This window comes from Palaemon carinicauda, chromosome 35 (genome assembly GCF_036898095.1).
Source record: "Palaemon carinicauda isolate YSFRI2023 chromosome 35, ASM3689809v2, whole genome shotgun sequence".
Classification (NCBI taxonomy): domain Eukaryota; kingdom Metazoa; phylum Arthropoda; class Malacostraca; order Decapoda; family Palaemonidae; genus Palaemon; species Palaemon carinicauda.
In genome coordinates this window covers 79,723,396-79,750,844 of record NC_090759.1, presented here as the reverse complement: position 1 = coordinate 79,750,844, position 27,449 = coordinate 79,723,396, and the positions used below count along the sequence as shown (strand labels likewise).

General features: G+C 38.6%; 1 protein-coding gene across 2 annotated transcripts in view; it reads left to right on the top strand.

The window, feature by feature from the left end:
• The window catches only part of LOC137627921 (uncharacterized), a 71,916-nt gene extending 47,670 nt beyond the window's left edge, over window positions 1–24,246 (top strand). Inside the window, exon 6 of one of the 2 annotated variants that reach the window (XM_068359375.1) lies at window positions 24,161–24,246. In XM_068359375.1, coding sequence (XP_068215476.1) covers window positions 24,161–24,223 — 63 coding nt within the window. In that variant the 3' untranslated portion in view covers window positions 24,224–24,246. Of the gene's footprint in view, window positions 1–2,057; window positions 4,264–24,160 lie in introns of those variants that run through there. The other variant, XM_068359374.1, reaches the window with a different exon arrangement.
• The last annotated feature ends 3,203 nt before the right edge of the window (window positions 24,247–27,449 follow it).

Here is a 27,449-nt window from a genome sequence, read left to right as displayed (position 1 = left end):
TCGTAGGAGGCACCTTAACGCTTTTACCCCCAATGGACGTACTGGTACGGTTCACAAAACTCATCCCTTTACCCCCATGGACGTACCAGTACGTCCTTGCAAAAACTGCTATCTAAATTTTTTTTTGCATATTTTTTATGATAATTTTTTGAGAAACTTCAGGCATGTTCCAAGAGAATGAGACCAACCTGACCTCTCTATGACAAAAATTAAGGCTGTTAGAGCAATTTAAAAAAAAAATATGCTGCAAAATGTACTTTGAAAAAAAAAAGATGCCAGGGGGGTTAAGGGTTGGAAAGTTCCAAATAGCTTGGGGGTAAAAGGGTTAAGTTGCCCTTCTGAAAGAGATCATGTTCGTTGCACAGGTCGAGCTCTGCAAAATACCTCCTTGTTACTCCCTCAGTCTGCTAGGGGTAGAGTCACTTATTATAGGAGTGAGTACAACTCCTCCCATTTTTACTCTTATCTTCTCCTCTCCATTCACAGAATGTTGCAAGAAAAAGGAAGGACATTCGAGGAAAAGTGTTCTGGCCATCCTCTCAAAGTGGAACTGCCAATTACCCAGAAACAAGAGCCTATTCAGGAGATTCATGATTTTATTATCATCGACGACTTCCCAGACCCCGATGCGCACATGGGTGCCAGTCCAGCTAATGTAGTCCCCCTCTCAAGATTCTGACTTCTGGGTCAGAAGCAACTCACCTTATTAATATCATGAGCCTAATCCATTGCTTGGATGGCCTAGGTGAGCCTCCTCTCATGCAAATAGCTATCAGACGGTGTGTCATTGACACTGTCTTTCCTTAATCAGAGAGTGCGAGGCACAGATTTGATAGGCATTCTCAATCTCAAACTGGACTCTTGACACTCTGGACTTGTTTAACACGCAAGTCTCAGTGCTAGAGAAATCACTCAAAGTGAGTACTGTAGAACCTCAGAGTTACCTCCTTTGCTTTTAGGCTCTCATCCAAGCCCACTACCGATTAATGCTGATGTTGCCAACTTGGTACCCAGTGTATTTAGCGACAAGTTAACTAACCTCCCCTCCATCTTCTCAGTATCCAAGATGCAGAATATGGAAGTAGCAACCATGTACGAGACTCTATCCAGGCCTGCTCCTGGCTTTATCAATTGTCGGGAGCAGTGTGTCGCTTTATAGTCACGGAGAACTTGTGTAAAGAGGACGTCTTGAAGCAGTTTGAAGGTCTTTCGAGATCAAGAACCAAGACACTTGAGTTTCTCTTCCAGTAGACAGTTTCCCTGTGGGCAACTGCATCCTCAAAAACACGACGCAGTTCATTAGATGCATGAAACAGAATGGGCAAAGATGATGCTCTAACCACACGTTAGAAAGCTCCACATGGCTGTTCGCTGCCTATCGCTGCCGCGGCGGAGGTCTGCGCACTATTGAGTGCCCCTCTAGTTTACTATTGTAATTGTCTTGAAACGAGTGACCTCCTCTAAAGGGAAGCTTCCTCCCACCTAAGGAAGACTCCTATTTAAATGACTATGAAGTTTGTATCCGCGTAGGATTACACCACAAATTTTTTAAGTAATTTGTATTTTTCCAGACTATACAAACCTGAGTTATTTAAGCAAAGGAGCTTGCATTGCAGCAACATGTAATGTTGCGCAGCATTGGAGGTGTTAAGTAATCTATTATACTTACAATTGAACCCTGTTTTTCTATTTTGTTGTCTGATCATAGGAAATTGAGATTAAGAGTAACCATTTTAGATGACGCTGGGTTTTTATTGCTAGGAAAAATGCAATTTATTTTGGAAATTTGTAGTTTTTATCTCTCTCTCTCTCTCTCTCTCTCTCTCTCTCTCTCTCTCTCTCTCTCTCTCTCTCTCTCTCTCTCTCTCTCTCTCTCAAAGAGCCAATGGAGTTTCCATGGATCTCTCTCTCTCTCTCTCTCTCTCTCTCTCTCTCTCTCTCTCTCTCTCTCTCTCTCTCGTGTTAAGAGATAGATCATCTCGCTCTTTCATGCGCTAGATAAGAGTGAAAATGACTTGGGAACTGTATAGGTAATACATGCATTCATTTTGTTGCAGAATCCTAAATTGCAAGGCTTCCGATTTGGCCATTTGACCATGCGGATCACTGCTCCATCCCTTTTTCACTTGTACTTGGATCTGGCGGAGCAGGGGATTGTCGAAGACCTTCCTCCTTGGATAGAGAAGATGAGATCTCGTGGGAGCACCCATGTAAGAACGAAGTATCAGTAATGTCCTTTTCAAACGTGAATCTACTTTTACGTATTCATCATTTTAGACGTGAATAGGGTTCGATTTTATCATGTAGATGCGAGTAGTGTCGCTTTTATTTTTCTTTCGATTGTAGTCAGTGTACAGTTCGAATTTCTTTTAAACTGTTACTTTTCCTATATTGAGCAATTTGCAATAAATTAGCTGGTTTTAAATTGTGTCTGTAGGATTTAAAGTTGTTATTTTATTTCAACCTCTGGTTGATTTCAGTAGCAACTCATTTAGTAGCAAGTTTATGATTAGGTACTGTCCTTTGAATTTTATTTATGCTTTTATTTAGTCGAGATAATGAACATTTTTATTTGAATTTTAAGACCTCAGTTAGAGTTGTAACCAGTATCTGACTTTGTTTGTCACTGTTTGAGATGAATTCCTTAACTCGGATTTTGTTTTTAAGTACAGCTAGCTTTGCTCTGCATTGTTATATTTTCAAGTGTATGATGGTAGTTTTTTTGTCTGGAGATGAGTGGTTTTACTTCAGCTTTCTATGTTGGGAGATATTTTTATGGATTCTTATTCGGATTTCACATCACTTTTATTCTTCCGTACGTTAATGATTATTTTAAATTCTTATTTATCGCAAAGTATCTGATCATTCAAATTTTGAGAAACAGTTTTAGAGAAGCAGGTTTCTTATTTTTCTGGAGTTTTGTCAGACGAAAACTTTAAATACCCGATAATGCTTTAGCATTTGGGATTCGTGATGGACACTTCTATTCGTATAAACTTCGTGAAGCGTTGATGTTTTACCCTGTGAGATGGATTATAATTATGAAGTGCTTTCATTGTAATCATACATCAAATACTATTCTATACTTAATTTTTTTAATGAGCCGCATTTGCACCGACTCATAGCGGAGCCCTTTTAGCTCGGAAAATTTTCCTGCTCTCTGATTGGTTAGAATTATCTTGTCCAACCAATCAGTGAGCAGGAAACGTTCCAGAGCTAAAAGGGCACCCCTGTGAGCCGGTGCAAATCTGCCTCGCTAAAAAGAATTGACTATAGTACAGTATGTTTATCCTCTTCATTAAGAATTTTACCATTTTAGAACTTTATACGTAAACCACGAAGATATTAAAACCAATAACTTGCATCATCTATAGCTTAATTAGGTTATATTTCTATTAATAGTTATTTTTCTGTGCTCTTTGAGATTTTATAACATTTTTTTTAATTTAGTAATAAGGAAGGGACCAGCAACATTACATCATTATATACAATACAACATTGTATTTAAATTGTATAATTTCATCAACCTGCTCTTGTAATTTTTCATGCTTTTCTCTATGTCCCAATGTAAAAAGACTGTTTACATTGTGTCCTAATTAAAGACATTGTTTACGTGTTTGTTTATATAAACAGGCATTGTTTACACTGTCTGTTTATGTATACTTAAATAATTCTTATCACTAAAAAAACATGTTAATATTGAAGAGATTTCTTAAAACACTAAGTCCTTTTGAAATATACCTAAGGAAGAAGGCCAATAGGCCACATATAGTCCATTTCCTTTAGCGATGCATATTTGCACCGACTCGCGGCGGTGCCCTTTTAGCTCGGAAAAGTTTCCTTATCGCTGATTGGTTAGAATTATCTTGTCCAACCAATCAGTGATCCGGAAACTTTTCCGAGCTAAAAGGGCACCGCTGCGAGTCGGTGCAAATATGCATCGCTAAAAGAAATGGACCATAGTGTAGCATGTTGCTTCTCCAAAATGGGTTGCAGCTTGGGCAAGTTCTCTAAACATTTTTTGTGCAAAAATTTATCATGTGAAGGTGTCTTAGACCAATTCTCTAGCAATGTACCCAGCTTTTTTAAGTACTTTACTGATAGTTTGATTTTTTTATTCAGGTAGACATTCCAGTAAACCTAGGAACTTATTTTATTGCTTCATAAATTGTAACTTCATATTTTCTTTATTTTTTAATGTTACGCTCATCAGTTGTTTATGAAATAAAGTTGATTTTATTTGCAATACAAATAGAATTTTAATGTGTTTCTCTTTTATTCATTAGAAACTTCTTTGTTGTCAGATGCTCCAAAAAAAATCTTATGGCTGTAAGAAAATTGTTTTTATTGTATATTACTGAATATCCTGGTTTATTATTATTATTATTATTATTATTATTATTATTATTCTATCTACCTATTTACCAAGGCACTTCCCCCAATTTTGGGGGGTTGCCAACATCAAGCAAGGAACGAAGGGGGACCTTTCCTCTCTCTCCTCCTCCCAGCCAGACGAGGGATTCAGCTGAGTTTGGCTGGTACTACTAGTTTATTATTATTATTATTTTTATTATTTATTATTTAAGCCTCATAGGTCCAATAAGTATTGCCCTATACATTGCAGTTTAATCTGAGGTTACAGTTTTTATTAATATAAATTGAACTGTAGGAAGTCTCTCTAACTTTTTCCAAATATTTGCACTCAGTGTCCATTGAAATCATGGAAGTCATTGAAAATGTTTTGCCATAAACACCATGTTTTAACACATGGGAATTTGGACATGTGACAAATTCCTCATATGTCTGTAATTCTGGACTATGCGTTTAATTTGTATTTTGGAAACTTCTCCCATTCCTGTTGGCCTGATTATTTGCTATAAGGGAAGTCTAGTTGTGCAAAAAAAAAAAAATTGACATAAGTCTTAGAATAGTTTTTTTTTTTTTTTTTTTTTTTTTTTTTTTTTTTTTTTTTTTTTTTTTTTTTTTTTTTTTTTTTCAGCAGGAGTCTAAAGGCGGGTTTACACAGTCAAACAGTTTGACGAACACAGTTCGACAGTTGAGTGTTTGAAGTGATGTTCGAACGTGTGTACGGGGTATATTGTTGTTGAACACGTTCTTCGAACAGTTCGAAGAAAGTGTGTTCTAGCCTAACTTTTGTGGGCGGAGCTTCATTATCCACAAAACCTTATGCATTAGCGGCGAACTCCACCTCTTTGAACCGTTTGATAAGCAGGTTTGACAACCGGGTTCGACAAACAATTCAACTGAGTTAACCCTGCTCAACTCTACTGAAGCCACTTCCTGTCACTTTGTCAAAGATTGGATCTGTGTGTTTTTTTTTCTTTTTTTTTCTTTCTTTTTCTTTCTTTTGCTGTTTCCTTCCATATTCTTTGATAAACAGTATGTGATCATCACTGCCCTCTTTCAATCTATCTCATTTTACTGTTTCCTTCCATATTCTTTGATATATATTTCATCACTGCTAAGAAATCAACCAGCTTAAAATTCCATGCTTGATATAATAGACAGAAGTTGGACAGCGTAAATTAGAATGCTTGATGCAGACAAGTGTTAAGTCTTATGTCATTGGATTAATGACCTGTGAGTCACTGAATGTAAGGTTTACATTCATACGTTCTGCAAGGATAGTCAACAATTGCGACAAGACAACTTTTATCGTCGTTGGCTACCTTGTGAAGATCGAAGACTATGTAGTTACCATAAGTAATCATGTACTTGGTTGATGAAAAGAACATATTCACTCCAGGACGAACCTTCAAGAGATATACTGGGGAAAAATTGTAATACTGTACCCTTAACTTGAATTTTTTGAGAGTATTGGTTTTTATCACAAGATTTGATTAATTTTATTAATTTTCATATTTAATTTTCTTTATTTCACATTTAGATTTAATTATATGAAAGTGGTGTGATTGGTTTTGCAGGTTGAAATTATACCAAATGGTGCGAGCGTACGGATACGGTTGATTAATTTTTACCATATAGCGCTGAATGGCTCTCGAATACCCAGTGTTTAGCTTGAGGCCTAGATTTCATAATCCAAACCCAAACTGGCTACTGAAAAGGCTGTGTTCAGACATCCCATTTGAAATTGTTTAAAAGCGAGGTTAGAAAAATATTTGTTTACTTCGCACTGCCCAAGAGAGATTAGTTCACCAAACTTTCAACTGGGCTCCACAAGGCACTAGAAGAGTTGGAAGACCCAGATCTACATGGCTGAGGACTATGAAGCGTGTAGATGATGAATGGAGAACTATTGATTTAAAAGCTCAAGATAGAAACGACTGGCAAAATCTAACAGAGGCCCTTTGCGGTAATAGCCGTAGGAGGAGATGATGATGATGACTTGAAACCAGAATGGTGAACAGCTACAGAGGCATGCAGTTGCAAATAGGGTTATGGTATCCACACCCATCACATCTAATTGAGGATATCCAAACTAGATCCAATTAGGTTCCAAAAAGGGTTTGTAAGTCAAATTTTTTTACATTTTGGCTTAGGATATGCCTAGCCTGACTCCCATGCCTACAATTTCCTTTTAGAAAGGTAAAAAAATAGCAAAGTTTCATGTGAAATAAATAGGTTACTGCAAATGTCATTTTGCTTATTGTACTAAATGGTATATTGTTTTATTACAGTATCTGGATGAATATTCTGTAAAGAAACTTGTGATTAACTGTGTAATTACCAGAATTGACTACTGTAACTCCATCTATTACAATCTACCAAAAGTACAACTCAAGAAATTACAAAACATAATAAGCTGAGGAGCAAGACTGATAAAAGGTGTCCCTCCGAGAGAAAGGATCACTCTTATACTAATCGATCTACATTAGCTGCCGATTAAAGCGAGAATTGAGTTTAAAATATGTACAATAACCCACCAAGCTATCAGAACCGGTCGTCCGAAACATCTAAGAGAATTGCTACATACTTTATTTTGCAACCAACAAATCGTCCTGACACCAGAATAGTTACAGATGGTTTTGAACCATTAAAACCTAGATACATGTCTACTGTAGGTCCAGAGCCTTTAAATATGCTGCCCTGAGACTATACAATAAGCTCCCACGAGACATCCAAATAATTGAAGATATTAAGGTTTTCAAGAAGAAACTGAACGACTTATTTTGCAAGTGTTTCAATAGTGATGATCTAACAGTCAGCGAGCAATACGCTTTGTGAAATGTTAAATACTCCCGAATGAACATCATAAAACAACCATGGAGGTCCTGTAGAGAGCAGAGTTCCCCTGCTGTACAGGACCAATAAGCAGCCCTTAAAGTAAGTAAAGTATCTTATTACAGTATACAAACTTTTGATATATCTGAGATTTAAGATTTTGGGGTTTCTGTATGTCTGAATATTAGCAAGTTGAGGACCGTATTCTAAAGGTACACTTAAGAAATTTGTCTAGATTCCTTATTCTCAAAGTGAACTGAAGAATTCCTTCCTCAGTTTTAGGAAATTATCGGAATTTGGAACATTAATAAAGGTCTTTTGGACCCTTAAGATCTGATGAAGAGCTAATTGGAACAGGTAAAAAGAATAATTACAGCTTCTCAAAATATAGGCTGTAATGAATGCCTCGAATGTCAAAGGAACCAAACAAAACACTCCTCCTCTATCTGGGTAGAGGCAACACAATACAGGTTGTTGAATCGGGGAAACTTCAAAAGTTCAAACTTGCAGTAAATGTTTTTTATGTTGAACAGGCTGACATAAGTCTCTGTAGTTTGTATAGGAAAGATCTATCTTGATGTTACCTGTTCTTAAAATGTGTAATTTAAACTGTTCATTACTTCTCTTGTAGTTTATTTACTTCCTTTTCTCATTGGGCTATTTTTCCTGTTGGAGCCTCATGGCTTATAGCATCTTGGTTTTCAATGAAGGGTTCTAACTTATCTAATAATAATGATAATGTGGGGAGAGGCAATACTGGCTCATATTTAAAGGAAGTTACATGGATTACTGTGCTCTTTCTGAGCTGAATGGTCTTCCCAGTACTTGGCCGTCTTCCCTAATAAATAAATCCAATCCTTAAAGACTCATGACACACTGTATGCATTACTTAACCCTCTGATAATCCCGATCATGACAAATTTACTGTCGGTCTCTTGACCAAATTTTTATACGTTGAGCAATTGCGTCACACGTCAACTTACTTATGTTGTCTTTTTGTATCGTAACTAACAAAGGAATCAACAGAGATAGAAAATGAAAGTTGTATTAAATAAGCTGAGTAAATTTTCTTTTAAGACACATGAACAGTTGACTCGTTATTGGATCTACTTTTTCTGTGTCCTTGTTTCCTTTCTTCCTTCTTGCTGTCTAACCTCGCTGAGCTTTTACTTCATTGTTGAATTATAAGGTTTTCATTAGTTTGTCATTGATGTTGAAGGACCTCCTTGAGCCATTGCCTAGCCACGTGGCCCAAATTCATAAATGGAAACAAAAGAAATGATCAGAGGAATGTGTCAATCAGTTTGTCAAACCTGTTCTTAAACTGGGTAGTAGTAGTACTAATGATGTTTCTAATCTGGTGGCTGAATTAGTAAAAGTGCATACTGGTGCAAATGCTATTCTGTTGGTCGGGCAGAATTATTTTATTTCATAATTTAGATATGACATCTATATTAATGTTGTTGATGATCTTAAAATATCATGTATTGTTTTTCATTATTTCTCATATACTGTAGTTTATTTGATATTTTTCTATTTCCCTACCGCACTGGTCTACTTTCCCTGTTGGAGCCCTTTGTCTTGTACCAAGCAGCTTTCCTAATTAGGGTTCTAGCTTGACTAGTAATGATAATGATATTCATAACCAGAGTTAGTTGTATGTTCCAATATTAGGTTTCCATTCCATCCGTTCGGATCTGGTTTGGATACCATAGGATAATATACTCATTTAGTCTACATTATCTGTACAGTTTCTTTTGAGTATGAAATGCTCGTTTCCTAAGACAATTTTTCCCATAAGAAATAAAGGAAATTCACTTGAGTTCCATGCGTCCATGAATACAAAAATGCACTTGATCTTTTAAAGGTTTTGTAATGGTATTTATTGTACAAACTATAACCTCTAACATCAGAAATTAATGAAAATGAATACACAATGAATAATAGAAATAATTGATTAATTATCACTTTACATGTGAGGAGAGTCATGGTTTGTGTGAGGGTGACTAGAGAGTGAGAAGAAGAGGTTACTGCTTTGAAGGAGAATCTTCCTCCATTAGAAATTCTGGTAAAATATTGGTGTTTTTTTTCTCTTAAATGATGTTCACTATCAACAAATGAATTACTTAATTTACTCTTTATGAACACTTGGTGTTCTTTTTATACATTTATGTTCAATTTTCACAATGAACCTTTCCAGAGAGGACTACTTTTTTATGACACAAAAACTAGCTATTGCAGCGTTAGTAAATATATTTGCTGCTAGTCCTGTGGAAGCCTTAACTGGGTGAAAACACCGTAAACAGTGCATATGGACATTGAGGGATTACTTTCTGCTCATAGCATTTGCCCGCGAAAAATGTCCATATGTCACAAAATATTTGCCCACAGGCTATGCAATTCTCATAACCCAGAAATTACTGTCAGATCTTTGTTCAGACAGCATCTATAATGTTGAAAAAGCATCCAGAAGTCTAAAATTACTGCCAGATGTGTGTACGCTAGTGTCCAAAGTTACGCCTAACTTGAAGCACTACTGTTTAGTCTACCCTCATCCACTGATTCAACTGGATATGGCTGGCTAAGTAAATATCATTAAGAAGTTACACAATAATTCACCTATCTACAGTTACAAATCATCCTTACAAATTCCTCTCTCTATCCCAAGAGATTGATGAATTTATCCTTTGAATGCTTTTTATGGATAACAAAGAAATGGGTAAAGTTGGGCATATTATATGATCAAGTTATTAAGGGATTTTGACGAAGGAAAAATCTATTTCTGGGGAGAGACCTGTGACGCCCGGCCTTTGCTGATTTAAAAAAATATACGGGTTGGAAATCCCCTATGGTTGTCAAACGCCAATATCTAAAGATCTTACAGGCCCTTAAATACCGACGATGGCAGAGGGGAGCCTTATCCCTCCCCATTAATCTCCTCTTCTTCCTTTCTTCCATCTCTTCTCTTCTCCCTCCTACCCGCCACTCACACCACGTCGCCGCTCTCCTTGGTAGTTCGTTAGCCCTATGATATTTGCCATGTTTAATTCCTATGGTTTAACTGTTATTGTAGTTACTGTTCCTTTAATGTTTAGATATACTTAGACATGTAAGGTTTGATGCCTTTTGCGATTCGACACTCAGTTGGTTCCTTGTCATCATTATTATTTAACCTTACGTTCCCTATGTCATTTGGCTGGTTGGTAACGATTACTTTATTATATCATAGTATTGTCGTACATGGTGATTGTATTCTCCTCATTATGTTATTAATTTATTGGGCTTGGAAGGCATTCTCTGGTACTTTTTCAATATTAAACTTACCCGATAATCATGTAGCTGTCAACTCCGTTGCCCGACAGAATTCTATGGAGGGATACGCCAGCTATCACAATACTAGAAGGGGGTGTACTTACCAGCGCCACCTGTGGCCAGGTACTATAGTACTTCTTGTTGACACCTCCTCAATTTTTCCTCTGTCGTGCTTCCGGCAAGACGTTCTGGGATACGCTTATGATCTTCGAGTATTTTCACGGCTTTTGGTGAAGTATTCTCTCAGATTTCGGCTGTCGCTTTACTGGAAACCTTCTTATATTAGCTTAGATAGCTTTTATATAGTCCTGATTAACGGTTAACGATCTTTTGCTTGATTTTGGAGCCCCACTTGGCTAACTCTTTGGATTCAAGATGTCTGACATTTCGCAAGCCCCCACCCATAGGCGATGTAGGTCTTGCAATAGGCGTATTCCGAAGGCCTCGGTAGATCCTCACACCGCTTGTTCTGACTGTAGGGATAGGCCCTGTCAGTTAGAAAATCGATGTGAGGAATGCGCCGGACTTTCGGAACTTGATTTTGTCCGTCTTTTGAAATATTCAACTAAGTTAGAGAGAGGCAGAGTTAGGAGGAGTTCTTCTCACTCTTCACTTTTTTCCTCACCTCATGATCCCCTACCTTTTCCTACCCCTGTAGTGGCTACCCCCGAACCTACTATTTGCCCTCAGCCTGATATGTCTGTTGTGTTGCGTGCTATTCAGGCCTTAGGCGATAAAGTAGAGTCAGTGGTTAGCGATCATAAGTCTCTTATGGCCGAAGTCAAGGAGCTTAAGGTCAAGAGTGCAGTGGGTGGTATTAGTGCCAGTGCTGTGACGAGTGCTAGTGTCAGTGCAGTGCCAAGTGCTAGTGTCAGTGTCAGTGTGGTGCGTGAGGATACTTCTGTGCGCGCCAGTCGTCCTCCCAGTCCGAGACCTCTTGCAAGCTCCCATGCCCAGGGGAGAAGCAATGTCGAAGGGCAAAAGGGTTCGGCAGGCCTTGATCGGCGCACAGAAGTATCCTCGGTGGTTGCGGGCGTGTCTTCCAGAGACCGTCACTCCCACCTGCAGACGATTGAGCCCGTCTTTTACTCGTCCGCTGATCAATTGTCAGGGAAGAAACGCTGGACTCAGGTCTCTAGACCACTCAAACGCAGAGTCCAGTACGCGAGCGCTCAACCGGGCTGCAGTCATTGGCTCAGCTCTGACTCGCCTCAGTCATCAGTCGACTGCACTCCGCCCAAGAGGAGTAAGGTTCTGCCGCAACAGATCTCTGCTGTTCAGGCTTTGCCTCAGCAGACCGTAGTGTCTGCCGACCCCAAGTTGTCTCTTCTGCAGTCCATGCAGTCACAACTTTCGGTCTTGATGCGTGAGTGTCGAGCTGAGAAGGTTGCGCCTCCGCCTCCGCCTGCACTTGCTCCGCCTGCGCTCGCTCCGCCTGCGCTCGCTCCGCCTGCGCTCGCTCCGCCTGACCGCAGTACCACCTGCCAGGCGTACGATGTTGAGCCACGTTCTGAGTTTACTGTTCCCAGTGGTGTTCAGCCTCCGCCTTCCTTAAGGCAACCTCAGCAATGGGATCAGGAGGCTTATACCCCTCTTCCTCCGCTTCCACTTGCTGCTCCACCAGTGATGCAACACTCAGTCGAGGTACAACAACCTCTCCCAACCATGAGTCAGTCTCCTCAGCTCTCGCTGCAGCGAGCTCAACCCTCCTCTAGGCAAGCACCACAACACCTTAGCCTTGCGCCTCAGGAGCCTCAACTGGCGAGACATTTACTTTGTTCTGCGCAGCCTCTATCTCATCGCTCTCCGCTCACACCACAGGAACAGGAACTTACTACTCCGCTTCCGCCAACCTCTCAGCAAGCTCAACCCTTGAGTTCAGCCACTCATGCCAGGAGTCAGCCTCCTCCACCCATGCGCCTTCCTTCTGCTTCTGCTTTTGTTCAGCCTTTGCAGTCTGAGCCTCAGGTGTTCCCTCAACAGAGTCTTGAAGAGGAAACCACTATTATTGATGTTCCAACTCGTACTGACTCTGCTGTTCAGCATACCTGTCCGATCTCTTCGCTACACTCTGGTGATGAGGCGTCTGATGATGAGGCGGCACACCTGGATCCCTCATCAGACGTGGATGAATCCAAGCCTTCTCCACAGTCTATTGACTTTCGTAAGGTCTTGGCTCTGCTTAGGGAGGTATACCCAGACCACTTTGTCTCTGCTATTCCCCGCTCTCCACCGTCTGAGTTTTCGCTGGGCATGCAGCCAGCTAAGTCGACCTATACTAAGCTAGTCCTAGCAAGGTCCTCTAAGAGAGCGTTAAGGATCTTAAGGGAGTGGCTGCAGACTAAGCAACACCTTGGCAAGACTTCTTTCATGTTTCCTCCGACTAAGCTCACTTCTAAAGCGAGCGTTTGGTATGCCACAGGAGGGGAACCAGGCTTGGGAGTACCTGCCTCTGCCCAGGCTGACTTCTCAAGTCTGGTAGACTCGCCTCGTAGAACTGCAATGAGGCGCTCTAAGGTTTGCTGGACCTTCTCAGACCTTGATCACTTCCTGAAGGGAGTTTTTAGAGCATTTGAGATGTTCAACTTTCTAGACTGGTGCCTGGGGGCCCTCAGCAAGAAGACCTCCCCTGCGGACAAGGATTCTGCCATGCTATTAATGTCCTGCATGGATAAGGCCATTAGAGATGGATCTGGCGAGCTTGCGTCGATGTTTGTATCAGGGGTTCTTAAGAAAAGGGAACAGCTTTGTACCTTCCTTTCCTCCAGCATTACACCTTGTCAAAGGTCACAACTCCTTTTCGCTCCGCTCTCGAAGTTCCTCTTCCCCGAAGAGCTGGTTAAGGACTTGTCTGCTGCCCTGATACAAAAGGACACACATGATCTTGTAGCCTCATCGGCTCGTAAGTCTAAGGTTGCTACCTCTGTCCCCAGGACTTATCGCACCCCAGTGGCTGATACTCCTGCTACGAGGTTCATACCGCCCTTTCGTGGTAGAGCCCCCAGCCGAGGAAGCTCCCGTCCAGACTCTTCCAGGAGCAAGTCTAGGAAAGGCTCCAAGGCCTCTAAAGGAAAAAACTGAATCTCCGCATCTCCAGACAGCAGTAGGAGCCAGACTCAAGAGCTTCTGGCAAGCTTGGGAAAAGAGAGGTGCAGACGCCCAGTCTCAGTTGGCTGAGGGAGGGTTACAGGATTCCATTCTGCCTCAAACCCCCTCTGACCACATCTCCCATCAACCTCTCTCCCAACTACAAAGAAGAGGACAAGAGGCTAGCGTTGCACCAGGAGGTGTCGCTACTTGTGCAGAAGAAGGCAGTGGTTATAGTCCGGGACCATCAATCCCCGGGCTTCTACAACCGTCTCTTTCTGGTGGCCAAGAAGACAGGAGGTTGGAGACCGGTGCTGGACGTCAACGCGCTCAATGCGTATGTCACCAAGCAGACGTTCACGATGGAGACGACGAAGTCGGTCCTAGCAGCGGTCAGGCAGGAGGACTGGATGGTCTCGTTGGACTTGAAAGATGCCTACTTTCACGTTCCTATTCATCCAGACTCCCAACCTTTCCTGAGATTCGTTTTTGGAATGGTTGTCTACCAATTCCAAGCCCTGTGTTTTGGCCTAAGCACAGCTCCTATGGTGTTCACGCATCTGATGAGGAATATAGCAAAATTCCTCCACTTATCGGACATCAGAGCCTCCCTCTACTTAGACGACTGGCTGTTGAGAGCCTCCACGAGTCGTCGCTGTCTGGAGAGTCTCAACTGGACTTTGGACTTAATCAGAGAACTGGGTCTGTTAGTCAACACAGAAAAGTCTCAGCTCATTCCCTCCCAATCCATTGTGTACCTGGGAATGGAGATTCGGAGTCAGGATTTTCGGGCTTTTCCATCGGCCCCCAGGATAAGCCAAGCCCTAGAGTGCATCATGAGCATGCTGAAGAGGAGCAGTTGCTCGGTGAGACAGTGGATGAGTCTCACAGGGACCCTTTCATCACTGGCCCTGTTCGTCGAGCTAGGGAGACTCCACCTCCGCCCTCTTCAATTCCATCTTGCAGCTCATTGGGACAAGGGTTTGACTCTCGAAGCAGTCTCTATCCCAGTCACCAAAGAGATGAAGACCACTCTCTTGTGGTGGAAGCACAATCTCCTTCTCAGGGAGGGCCTATCGTTGGCTATTCAGACCCCCAATCTTCATCTCTTCTCAGATGCATCGGACTCGGGCTGGGGTGCAACCTTGAACGGACAGGAATGCTCGGGAACATGGAACGAGGAACAGGGAACGCTCCACATCAACTGCAAGGAGCTACTAGCAGTTCATTTAGCCCTGCTGAACTTCAAGTCCCTCCTGCTAGGCAAAGTGGTGGAGGTGAACTCAGACAACACCACAGCCTTGGCTTACATTTCCAAGCAAGGAGGGACCCATTCGAGGAGCCTATACGAGATCGCAAGGGACCTCCTCATTTGGTCAAGAAGTCAAAACCTCACTTTAGTCACGAGGTTCATTCAGGGCAATATGAACGTCTCAGCAGATCGCCTAAGCAGAAGGAATCAGGTCATTCCCACGGAATGGACCCTCCACAAGAGTGTGTGCAACAGACTTTGGACCTTGTGGGGTCAACCTACCATAGATCTGTTTGCCACCTCCATAACCAAGAGACTTCCGCTGTACTGTTCCCCAGTTCCAGACCCTGCAGCAGTTCATGTGGATGCTTTTCTACTGAACTGGTCCCATCTCGACCTTTACGCATTCCCACCGTTCAAGATAATAAACAAAGTTCTGCAGAAATTCATCTCGCACGAAGGGACACGGCTGACGCTGGTTGCTCCCCTTTGGCCTGCAAGAGAATGGTTCACAGAGGTACTTCAATGGCTAGTCGACATCCCCAGGACTCTACCTCTAAGAGTGGACCTTCTACGTCAACCTCACGTAGACAGGTTGCACCCAAACCTCCACGCTCTTCGGCTGACTGCCTTCAGACTGTCGAAAGATTCGCTAGAGCTAGAGGCTTTTCGAAGGAGGCAGCCAGTGCGATTGCCAGAGCAAGAAGGGTTTCCACTCGTAGAGTCTACCAATCTAAGTGGGAAGTCTTCCGGAGCTGGTGTAGAGCCAATTCAGTATCCTCTACCAATACCTCTGTGACCCAAATAGCTGACTTCCTTTTACACCTTAGGAATGAGAGATCCCTTTCAGCCCCTACGATTAAAGGGTATAGGAGTATGTTGGCTTCAGTTCTCCGCCACAGAGGTTTGGACCTTTCTTCCAACAAGGACCTTCAAGACATCCTTAAGTCTTTTGAGACGTCTAAAGAGCGTCGTCTATCCACTCCAGGCTGGAACCTAGACGTAGTCTTAAGGTTCCTTATGTCACCTAGGTTCGAACCTCTCCAGTCAGCTTCCTTCAAGGACCTTACCCTCAAGACTCTTTTTCTCGTCTGCCTTGCAACAGCTAAGAGAGTCAGTGAGGTTCATGCCTTCAGCAAGAACATTGGTTTCACGACCGAATCTGCAACATGTTCTTTTCAGCTCGGATTCCTAGCAAAGAACGAACTTCCTTCACGTCCTTGGCCTAGATCGTTTGAAATACCTAGTCTCTCCAACATGGTAGGTAACGAACTAGAGAGAGTTCTTTGCCCTGTCAGAGCTCTCAAGTATTATCTTAATAGGTCTAAACCTATTCGAGGACAGTCAGAAGCCTTATGGTGTGCCATCAAGAAACCTTCGAGGCCCATGTCCAAGAACGGGGTTTCGTATTATATAAGGCTTCTGATTAGAGAAGCCCATTCTCACTTAAAGGAGGAAGACCTTGCATTGCTGAAGGTAAGGACCCACGAAGTAAGAGCCGTAGCTACTTCGATGGCCTTTAATAAAAACCGTTCTCTGCAGAGCATAATGGATGAAACCTATTGGAGGAGCAAGTCAGTGTTTGCATCATTTTATCTTAAAGATGTCCAGTCTCTTTACGAGAACTGCTACACCCTGGGACCATTCGTAGCAGCGAGTGCAGTAGTAGGTGAGGGCTCAGCCACTACATTCCCTTAATCCCATAACCTTTTTTAACCTTTCTCTTGAATGCTTTTATTGTTGTTTTTATGGTTGTTACGGTAGGCTAAGAAGCCTTCCGCATCCTTTTGATTTGGCGGGTGGTCAATTCATTCTTGAGAAGCGCCTGGGTTAGAGGTTATGTAGAGGTCCTTTAGTAGGGGTTGCAGCCCTATATACTTTAGCACCTTTGAGTTGATTCAGCCTCCAAGAGGAACGCTGCGCTCAGTAAGGAAGACGAACTTAAAAAAGAGGCAGAGTAACGGTTCAATTCGACTTCCTTACCAGGTACTTATTATTTCATTGTTATTTGAGATAACTGTTATATGAAATATGGGATACTTAGCTATCCTTTAATCTTGTACACTGGTTTTCACCCACCCCCCTGGGTGTGAATCAGCTACAGTACATGATTATCGGGTAAGTTTAATATTGAAAAATGTTATTTTTATTAGTAAAATAAATTTTTGAATATACTTACCCGATAATCATGATTTAATCGACCCTCCCTTCCTCCCCATAGAGAACCAGTGGACCGAGGAAAAATTGAGGAGGTGTCAACAAGAAGTACTATAGTACCTGGCCACAGGTGGCGCTGGTAAGTACACCCCCTTCTAGTATTGTGATAGCTGGCGTATCCCTCCATAGAATTCTGTCGGGCAACGGAGTTGACAGCTACATGATTATCGGGTAAGTATATTCAAAAATTTATTTTACTAATAAAAATAACATTTTTCGCTGGCCGTCACAGGTCGACCTAGAAAAGGGATTTTGACGAAGGAAAAATCTATTTCTGGGGAGAGACCTGTGACGCCCGGCGAAACCCTTCCCGATTATTTTTGTACGGACCCACCCTTTCCTTGCCAAGCCATATGTTCTTGCAGAAGGATGACCTGGTGAGCGCGAGTGGTAGGTGTCGGTAGGGTAACCCAACTGTATTCTCTAGGGCCTGTCACGGCCCTCCCCCTTTGATGAAGGGATTATCTAAATGGAAGACAGCCTGTGAATAGTGTTTTACAAACGCCCTTGTTAGATATACGACACCAACAAGGTGCTCGCGCGAGGGTTGTAACCTCTGCATTCCATGCTTTTAATTTTCTCTGGTATATTTGGAAGATTTATATCAGAAAAAGTACAAAGAAGGACTTTTTCGCCGGCCGTCACAGGTCGACCCAGAAATATTCTTGTAAATAAGATATGAGATTATCAGAATTTATTCAATTCCAACTTTATTTATTAAGCTAAAATCACATCCTTTTTATATTCTAGAAAATGCTCTTCAAACTTACGATCATGTAAGAACATTTCAATAAGATAATTTTCACCTCAAAATTATTTTCATAGTTAAAAAAGGGATTTTGACGAAGGAAAAATCTATTTCTGGGCGAGGGACCTGTGTCGCCCAGTGAAATGCTCCTCTAGCACTATTTCTAATGCATAGTTATTGCTGAATATACCAGAGAAAAAGAGATGCATGGAATGCCAGAAATAAACCTAGCTCGCTCACTCTTTGAGTGTCTGTATAGAAAACTGGGGCGTGATTGAACCACGACCATAGATCCCTCACCAATTAGACCTCTCCTTCATCAACATACCCCCTCTCTACCCCCTACATCTCCCCAACCCCCGTCTTCATTCCTCCTCAGCACTTGCGTTAGTCAGACGTGTTTTGTTTTGCTCTGTGTTTTTTGTGTTTTTTTTGGAAGATGTCCGACGTTTAGTGCTTGCCGAGTAATTTTTATCCCTCGTGGCCAGAACACTGATGACTGTACCCTCTACTGATAACTGATGTTAGTTTATCTTGTTTTAAAAAGCTTCAAAACAAAACAGAAACTTATAGTGTTATAACTACTCTACTAACAATGCTGTATTAGATTTTTAAAGAAAAAAAGAAAGAATCTTAATATGGTTGCTATAATTACACTCTTGTAACAGAAGTCTTCATCCGGAATTTATATTGAATTGTACATACATGTACCATTTAAAAGTGCATACGATTTATTTTTCATTGGTAAGGTCTATAATATTTACAGAAACAAATTAGAAAGTTATGACATTGGAATTATATTTTGAAGAGAAAATATATAACTGTTATAAGTACAGTACTGTATTATTGCAATACCATCCACTATTATTTACACACACATTATTATATACGTGCAAATCAGGGCCGAAGGAGAGCAAGAAGAATGAGGGTAAGAACAGAGGGTCTACTCCAAAGAGACAAGAGGCCCACATCTTGATAGATAAAAATATTTGAACATAAGGAAACTGTGGATATGGTACTTCCAAGCTTTGGCATAAGAGGGAAATATTAATGCTAAACATGCATGAATATATTTCAGATTTGATGTTTATAATTATGCATCATACATTTTAATATTGTTCTTCATAAAATGTCTAATGATTAATCACATAAGCAGCTCTTCTAGGACACTTCAAAACCAAACCATTGTTCTCTAGTCTTTGGTAGTGCCATAGCCTCTGTACCATAGCCTTCCACTGTCTTGGGATAGTGTTCTCTTGCTTGATGGTACACTCAGGCACACTATTTTATCTGGTTCCTTGTTTCCCTTCCTCACTGGGCTGTAATCCCTTTTGGAACCCTTGGGCTTATAGCATCTTGCTCTTCCAACTAGGATTGTAGCTTAGCTAGTAATGATTATATACAATACATGTATTTATTACTCTACTGTCAAGAACATGATAATAGATGCAATATTATGAAAATATTCGGATCAAACAGTGAATATTGTAGGATATATATAACGTGGGCTCTTTATAATGATCATAAAGAATAAAAACAAAATTGTTAAGATCAGTCAGAGAACTGATCAAGGAAGAACAGTAGTCCAGTGGCTCTGTAATTGACAAATCTTAAGACTCGGGTTGTTTTTTTGGGCCTCTTGTATGAGGATTTATAACCCGAATCCATAAATCGAACTTAATTAGTGGTTGTTTGGACATATGACAATATCCTCATCTCCTTCGTCTATTGATGCAAAGGGCCTCGGTTAGATTTCGCCAGTCATCTCTATCTTGACCTTTTAATTCAATACTTCTCCATTCATCATTTCCCAATTCGCGTTTCATAGTCCTCAGCCATGAAGGCTTGGGTCTTCCAACTCTTCTAGTCCCTTATAGAGCCTAGTTGAAAGTTTGGTGAAGTAATCTCTCTTGGGAGTGCGAAGAGCATTCCCAAACCATCTCCATCTACCCCCGCACCATGATCTCATCCACATATGACACTCGAATAATCTCTCTTAGTTTCATATCTAATCCTGTCCTGCTATTTAACTCCCAATATCTTACTAAGGGCTTTGTTCTCAAATCTACAAAATCTGTTGGAGATATTTTCATTGTCATACCATGACTCGTGTCCATACAGTAATACTGTATACTATACTTATGATCAGTGCCTAAACCCCTCTCCACCCAAGTTAGGACCAGGAAATGGCTGCTGATGACTCAGCAAGTAGACCTATAGGCTCCCACAAACAACTCATCCTCAGCTCATAAGGATGGTGAGGTTGCAGACACTACAAGAAACTTTTGAGCTTGATTGGGACTCTAACCCCGGTTTAGCAATCGCCAGGCAGGAACTTTTCCGATATTTTTCAGATTTGTTCTACAATATTTATATCCTGTCTGGATATAAAACAACCACCTGGCATCTTCATCATTTCAACTAGATTGCTCTTAACTAATCACTTGGTTTCTCCAAGCAATGATAGTTATAATTCAGACCCATTCATTGTTAGTGCAAATGGAGTTACACTTAGCACACTACCCTGTGGAACTCCTTCTACCTGACATTTTCTCTCCGATAAAGTTTCCCCCACTCTCACTTAAAAAAATCTATGTGAAATGAATGGTTGAATGATCACCAGAAGATATTTTTCTTTTGACAATCATTCTGCTTTGACCAGTAGTGCCTATCACCAGAGACATTTGCCCTTTTTAATGTAAAATTATAAATAATCAAAAGTACTGTATTACGCTCATCAGTTTTGACATAGCTCATAATTTTCTAAGTTGCAATGGAGAGATGCCATTCCTCTTTTTATCTGATATTGCTTTCTGTGTACGTCACTTTATATTTTTCAACAACTGATTATTTATTATTATTATTACTAGCCAAGCTACAACCCTAGATGGAAAAGCAAGATGCTATATTATGTGACCTGTTGGCCTTTTTCCTTAGGAATACCTGTATTTCAAAAGGACATAGTGTTTTAATAAATCTCTTCAATATTAACTTGTTTTTTCGAGAGAGAATTATTTAGATATACATGAAAAGAATATGTAAACAATGCCTGTTTATATAAACAAACATTTAAACAAAGTCTTTAATTGGGACACATATAAACTGTCTTTTTACATTGGGACATAGAGAAGCTGGAAAATTACCAGAGGAGGTTAATGAAATGATACAATAAAAATAAAATGTATAGTAAACAATGATGTAATGTTGCTTGTCCCTTCCTTACTACTAAATTAAAAGCTCTTTGATTACTTTAGTGATACAGGAAAATATTATACAATACATTAATACTGTAACATCAGTCTTCAAGTTAATCCTTTATGGTGGTTTAATTTTCATGAATTTAGTTATCTCATAACACCAATTTATAAGTAGTTCCTTCGCATCATGAAAAATGACATGTAAGTTAATGGGTCATGTCATGAAATATGCCAAGGAAAGATGGAAAGAAAATTATCATTATTATTATTATTATTATTAATATCATCATTATTATTATTATTACTAGCCAAGCTACAACCCTAATTGGAAAAGCGAGATGCTATAAGCCCAAGGGCTCCAACAGGTAAAAATAGCCCAATGAGGAAAGGAAACAAAGAAATAAACGATATGAGAAGTAATGAATAATTAAAATGAAATATTAAAAAAAAACATTAACAACATTAAAACAGATAATTCATATATTGGCTATAAAATATACTATTTTCATAGAAAGAGGCGTCAAAAGGGAAATACCTGGATAGACAGGGAAGTTTGGAAGGTTGTATCACAGGTAGTCTTAAGGGGGTAAAACAAGTGGGTTTTTCCTCGAATTTAATGCATTGGAAATTTCCATTTCTCTCTCTCTCTCTCTCTCTCTCTCTCTCTCTCTCTCTCAATTAGAATTTACATTGCAAACACTTTAGTTAGTTGATTACTCATGAACCAAATTCATTCTTTATATCTATCGAAATATTCTCTCTCTCTCTCTCTCTCTCTCTCTCTCTCTCTCTCTCTCTCAATTAGAATTTACATTGCAAACACTTTAGTTAGTTGATTACTCATGAACCAAATTCATTCTTTATATCTATCGAAATATTCTCTCTCTCTCTCTCTCTCTCTCTCTCTCTCTCTCTCTCTCAATTAGAATTTACATTGCAAACACTTTAGTTAGTTGATTACTCATGAACCAAATTCATTCTTTATATCTATCGAAATATTCTCTCTCTCTCTCTCTCTCTCTCTCTCTCTCTCTCTTAATTAGAATTTACATTGCAAACACTTAAGTTAGTTGATTACTCATGAACCAAATTCATTCTTTATATCTATCGAAATATTCTCTCTCTCTCTCTCTCTCTCTCTCTCTCTCTCTCTCAATTAGAATTTTCATTAAAAATACTTTTGTTAGTTGATTTCTCATGAACCAAATTCATTCTCTCTCTCTCTCTCTCTCTCTCTCTCTCTCTCTCTCTCAATTAGAATTTTCATTAAAAATACTTTTGTTAGTTGATTTCTCATGAACCAAATTCATTCTTTATGTCTATCAAAATATTCTCTCTCTCTCTCTCTCTCTCTCTTTCTCTCTCTCTCTCTCTCTTTCTCTCTCTCTCTCTCTCTCTCTCTCTCTCTCTCTCTCTCTCTCTCAATTAGAAATTTTCATCACAAACACTTTCGTTAGTCGATTACTCATGAACCAGATGCGTTCTTTGTATCCATAACAATAATTTTTAAAAGTTAATATTCTTTTATGTGTTATTTAAATAAATTATTTCCTTGGTAAACAGTAAATACTGTGATGAAAAAGGAATGACTTACTGTTGTAAATAACCAGCTTTATGAAAGTTATCCAAGGGGTCTGATCAAGCTGTTTAAAGGTTCCTCATGAATAGCAGGGACAAGGGACAGGCCATTGCAACTGACCATATGAACATATGATCAGTACCCAAGCTAGGACCATGGAGGGCCAGGCAATGCTTGCCATGACTCAGCAGGTAGAATTATTGACTTTCCAAAACTCCCCTATCACCTTCTCACAAGCCTCCTGGCTAGTACAGTGGTAACGCATTCGCCTAGCATTCGCATGGCGGCAGATCGATCCCCGCCCAGGACTGTGAGTTTAAGCTGTTTACTGGGAAGGCCACTGCTGTGGTTGGGCACCACAGTGGGGGATTGAGCTTGCCCGGCTGACGTTCTGGTGAGCATCTATTCTGATGAAACTGGAACTGAAACCAGACAACTTTAGCTTTTATTAGAAATTATCGAACTTAGCTGGTCTCGAACTCCCATCAAGCAGATTGCCATGCATGTATGTTTCTAATAGGTTACCAGAACCCTATTTTGTAAATTGTAAGAAAATGATAGTATTTATTTGTACAGTCAACAGTATATAGCAATCAGCTTTGCTCTTTATTTTGTAGGTTGGAAGAAATTAATGTACCTTAAGGAATACAATGCAAGTAGAATTGATTTGGGTTTTTATTATTATTATTATTATTATTATTATTATTATTATTATTATTATTACTAGCTAAACTACAACCCTAGTTGGAAAAGCACGATGCTATAAGCCCAAAGGCTCCAATAGGGAAAAGTAGCCCAGTAAAGAAAGGAAATAACTAGACTATATGAATGTATATTACTACTACTACTAGCTAAACTACAACCCTAGTTGGAAAAGCACGATGCTATAAGCCCAAAGGCTCCAATAGGGAAAAGTAGCCCAGTAAAGAAAGGAAATAACTAGACTATATGAATGTATATTACTACTACTACTAGCTAAACTACAACCCTAGTTGGAAAAGCACGATGCTGTAAGCCCAAGGGCTCCAATAGGGAAAAATAGCCCGGTAAGGAAAGGAAATAAATAAACTATATGTATTAATGTTATTACCACAATGCAAATACCGGGGAAAAAATTGATCGGAAAAGTTGAAATTGAAGGGATTGAATAAGATGAGCTGGATAACTATACTCATTTTTTTTTAATGAGGCGTATTTGCGCAGACTTGCAGGGGTGCCCTTTTGGCTCGGAAGAGTTTCCTACTAGTTGATTGGTTAGAATTATTTTCTCCAACCATTCACCTACATTAAAAAAGGTCAAATCTGTTTCTTTGTATGTGTGCATCTCTAAACATTGGCTATTGAGTTCAGGTATTGATTATACAAAATCATCTCTTAATAAAAAACTATAAGAAAATTATCCCCTATATATATATATATATATATAAATATATATTATATATAAATATATATATATATATATATGTGTGTGTGTGTGTGTATACAGTGTATAATATATATATATATATATATATATGTATATATATATATATATATATCCTTCTATATCCGTCTATGCTTGACAGATCCCGTGCTTGGTTACGCAACGAACAACAATGGATACGATGACGAGAGAAGGAAATGGTTGAGGATCATCGAGAGAGAACTCAAGGTCAGAAGAATACGGTCTTTTTATGCTTGAATATTTTTTTATGTCTTGTTTATGTCTGTGTGTGTGTGTGTGTGTGCTTGTGTGTATGTGTGTGTGTGTGTGTGTTCGCTTAAAGGAGAGAGAGGCAGAATGTTTTGTTTGCTTGTTTTGAAGTATATTTGCGGTAATAGTTATGATGAGTTATTTTCCAAATTTTGAGATTTATTTTTGTAATCTGATTGCGTGTTTCATGAGAGAAATTAGAGTGATATGTATGTATGTATATATATATATATATGTATGTATATATATACATATATATTTATATATACGTATATATATATTTATATATATATATATATATATATATGGATATATATACATATATATTTATATATATACGTATATATATTTATATATATATGTGTGTGTGTATACTGTATATATATATATATATATATGTATATATATATAATATATATATACACATATATATAAATATATATATATATATATATATATTTATATATATATAAATATATATACACATATATATATATGAATATACGTATATATATATATATATATATATACACACATAAATATATACACATATGGGAGTTGATACTTCAAAATTTACAAGGTCAGTATAATAAACCACATAAAAAAAGACTTTAAATCCAAAATTTCATAGATACTGTGCTTTGTATCCCATCTGTCACATCCGTTTCCGTGAAAATCTAGTAAGATTTAGTACCATTATTGGCACTTACGAAACTGAAACCAGTTTGAACTAGTTTCTCCCGCGAAAGAAAAAACAAGTCAGAATTGCATGGTCTTTTTAACCTTTTTTTATGACTATTTATTATTATTTTCATATATATTTATGATAAACAAAAGCTTTAAAGATTAAATTATTATATTTTTTTATGTAATAATATATTTTTGGTTTTTCTCTCTGGTTACGGCTCATTTGCTTAACCTTTTTTTATGACTATTTATTATTATTTTCATGTATAATTATGATAAACAAAAGGTTTAAAGATTAAATTATTATATTTTTTATGTAATATATTTTTGTTTTTTCTCTCTGGTTACGGCTTTTTCCCATTACCCACGAACGTTTAATTTATGCCAAATATTCCCTGGTTCGTATGTGCGTCCGAAATCAAACTATTGTTCTCTAGTCTTGGATAGTGTCATAGCCTCTGTACCATGGTCTTTCACTCTCTTGGGTTAGAGTTCTCTTGCTTGAGGGTACACTCGGGCACACTATTCTATTTAATTTCTCTTCATCTTGTTTTGTTAAAGTTTATATAGTTTATATAGGCGATATTTATTTTGATGTTACTCTTAAGATATTTTATTTTACCTGTTTTCCTTTCTTCACTGGGCTATTTTCCGTGTTGGAGCCCCTGGGCTTATAGCATCCTGCTTTTCCAACTAGGGTTGTAGCTTAGCAAGTAATAATAATAATAATAATAATAATAGCGTCACGCTTCAATGCAATAATCATCACTGTGAGTGTTATGATCAAAGTCACTGATCAATGATGCAAATTTATACGTCTTCTTTTATATTTACAGTATTTTGTATTATATATATTTTTATATAATTCTTTACAATATACTCAAATTAAAAGAAATGATATCTATGTAGCAAATTTAGAAGATTCTATAGTTTATATATATATATATATATATATACATTTATATATATATATATATATATATACTGTATATATATATATATATATATATTTATATATATAAATATATATATATATATATATATATGTATATAAATATATATATATACTAAAAAAGTTTCAAAAGTATAAAAGGCAAGTATAAAAATGTAGATTTCGCAGCAGTCTTTATAGCTATCATCCGTCATCTGTTGGTAAACGCTTTATGTATTTTACAGAAATATACATATTTTTATTATTGTCTTTTATCATTTTGGAATCTCTAAAGCATAACAAGGAAGTTATATATATATATATATATATATATATATATATATATATATATATATATATATATTATGAAATAAACATATCACTTATTTTGCAATCTCTCTTTAGAAAAACAGACTCGGAAGATAAATAGAATATTCTACCAAGAAGCAATCAATCCATCGAAAAAAATAATGATAATTTCAAGGACGTATTTTGTAATAAAGAGGAAATTCTTTTTTACCTTTGTAAACAAATAAATTTCGACCCTTTTCTACCTCCAGGTAGTCTCAAATACACTCCTTTTTAGCCAGGCTGATACCTGGGTAGGGTTTATTATAATGCTCCCTGCACGCTTTTCTCTGAAATAGCAGAGAGAGAGAGAGAGAGAGAGAGAGAGAGAGAGAGAGATGAAAAAAGAGGAGAGAGAGGGGGGAAGATATAAAACCAGAGAAAGATAGATGGAAAAAAAGGAGAGAGAGAGAGAGGGGGGGAGATATGAAACCAGAGAGAGAGAGAGAGGGGGGGAAGATATGAAACCAGAGAGAGAGATAGATTAAAAATGAGGAGAGAGAGAGATTAAAATGAGGAGAGAGAGAGAGAGAGAGAGAGAGGAAGATATGAAACCAGAGAGAGAGAGAGAGAAAGACATGAAACCAGAGAGAGAGAGAGAGATGGATTAAAATGGAGGAGAGAAAGGAGGTGAGATATGAAAACCAGAGAGAGAGAGAGAGAAGCTATGAAACCAAAGATGAGAGAGAGAGAGAGAGAGAGAGAGAGAGAGAGAGAGTACTATTGTATATAGGGTTTCAATTAGAACTCTATGTGCAATTATAGTTATAGACATAAGCGAGAATCTCCAACGAAACAAAACAACACAAATATTAAATAACTATTGACAGCGATGGTGCTGTTGCTATAGGTGATATTACTGATAAAGAGAGAGAGAGAGAGAGAGAGAGAGAGAGAGAGAGAGAATTTTGAAACCGGGGGAAAACCTAATTTCAAGGTTATATTTGTGTTCGTGGTTCGGCTATTTCCTCTTGTAGTTATTTTAACCAGAATGGGATAGGAATAACTGGATAGAATTTAAATAGGGTGGTGTATACGCACACACATACGTACACATACACACACACATATATATATATATATATATACTGTATATATACATATATATACACACATACACACACATACATATATATATATATATATATACAGTATATATATATATATATATATATGTGTGTGTGTGTGTGTCTGT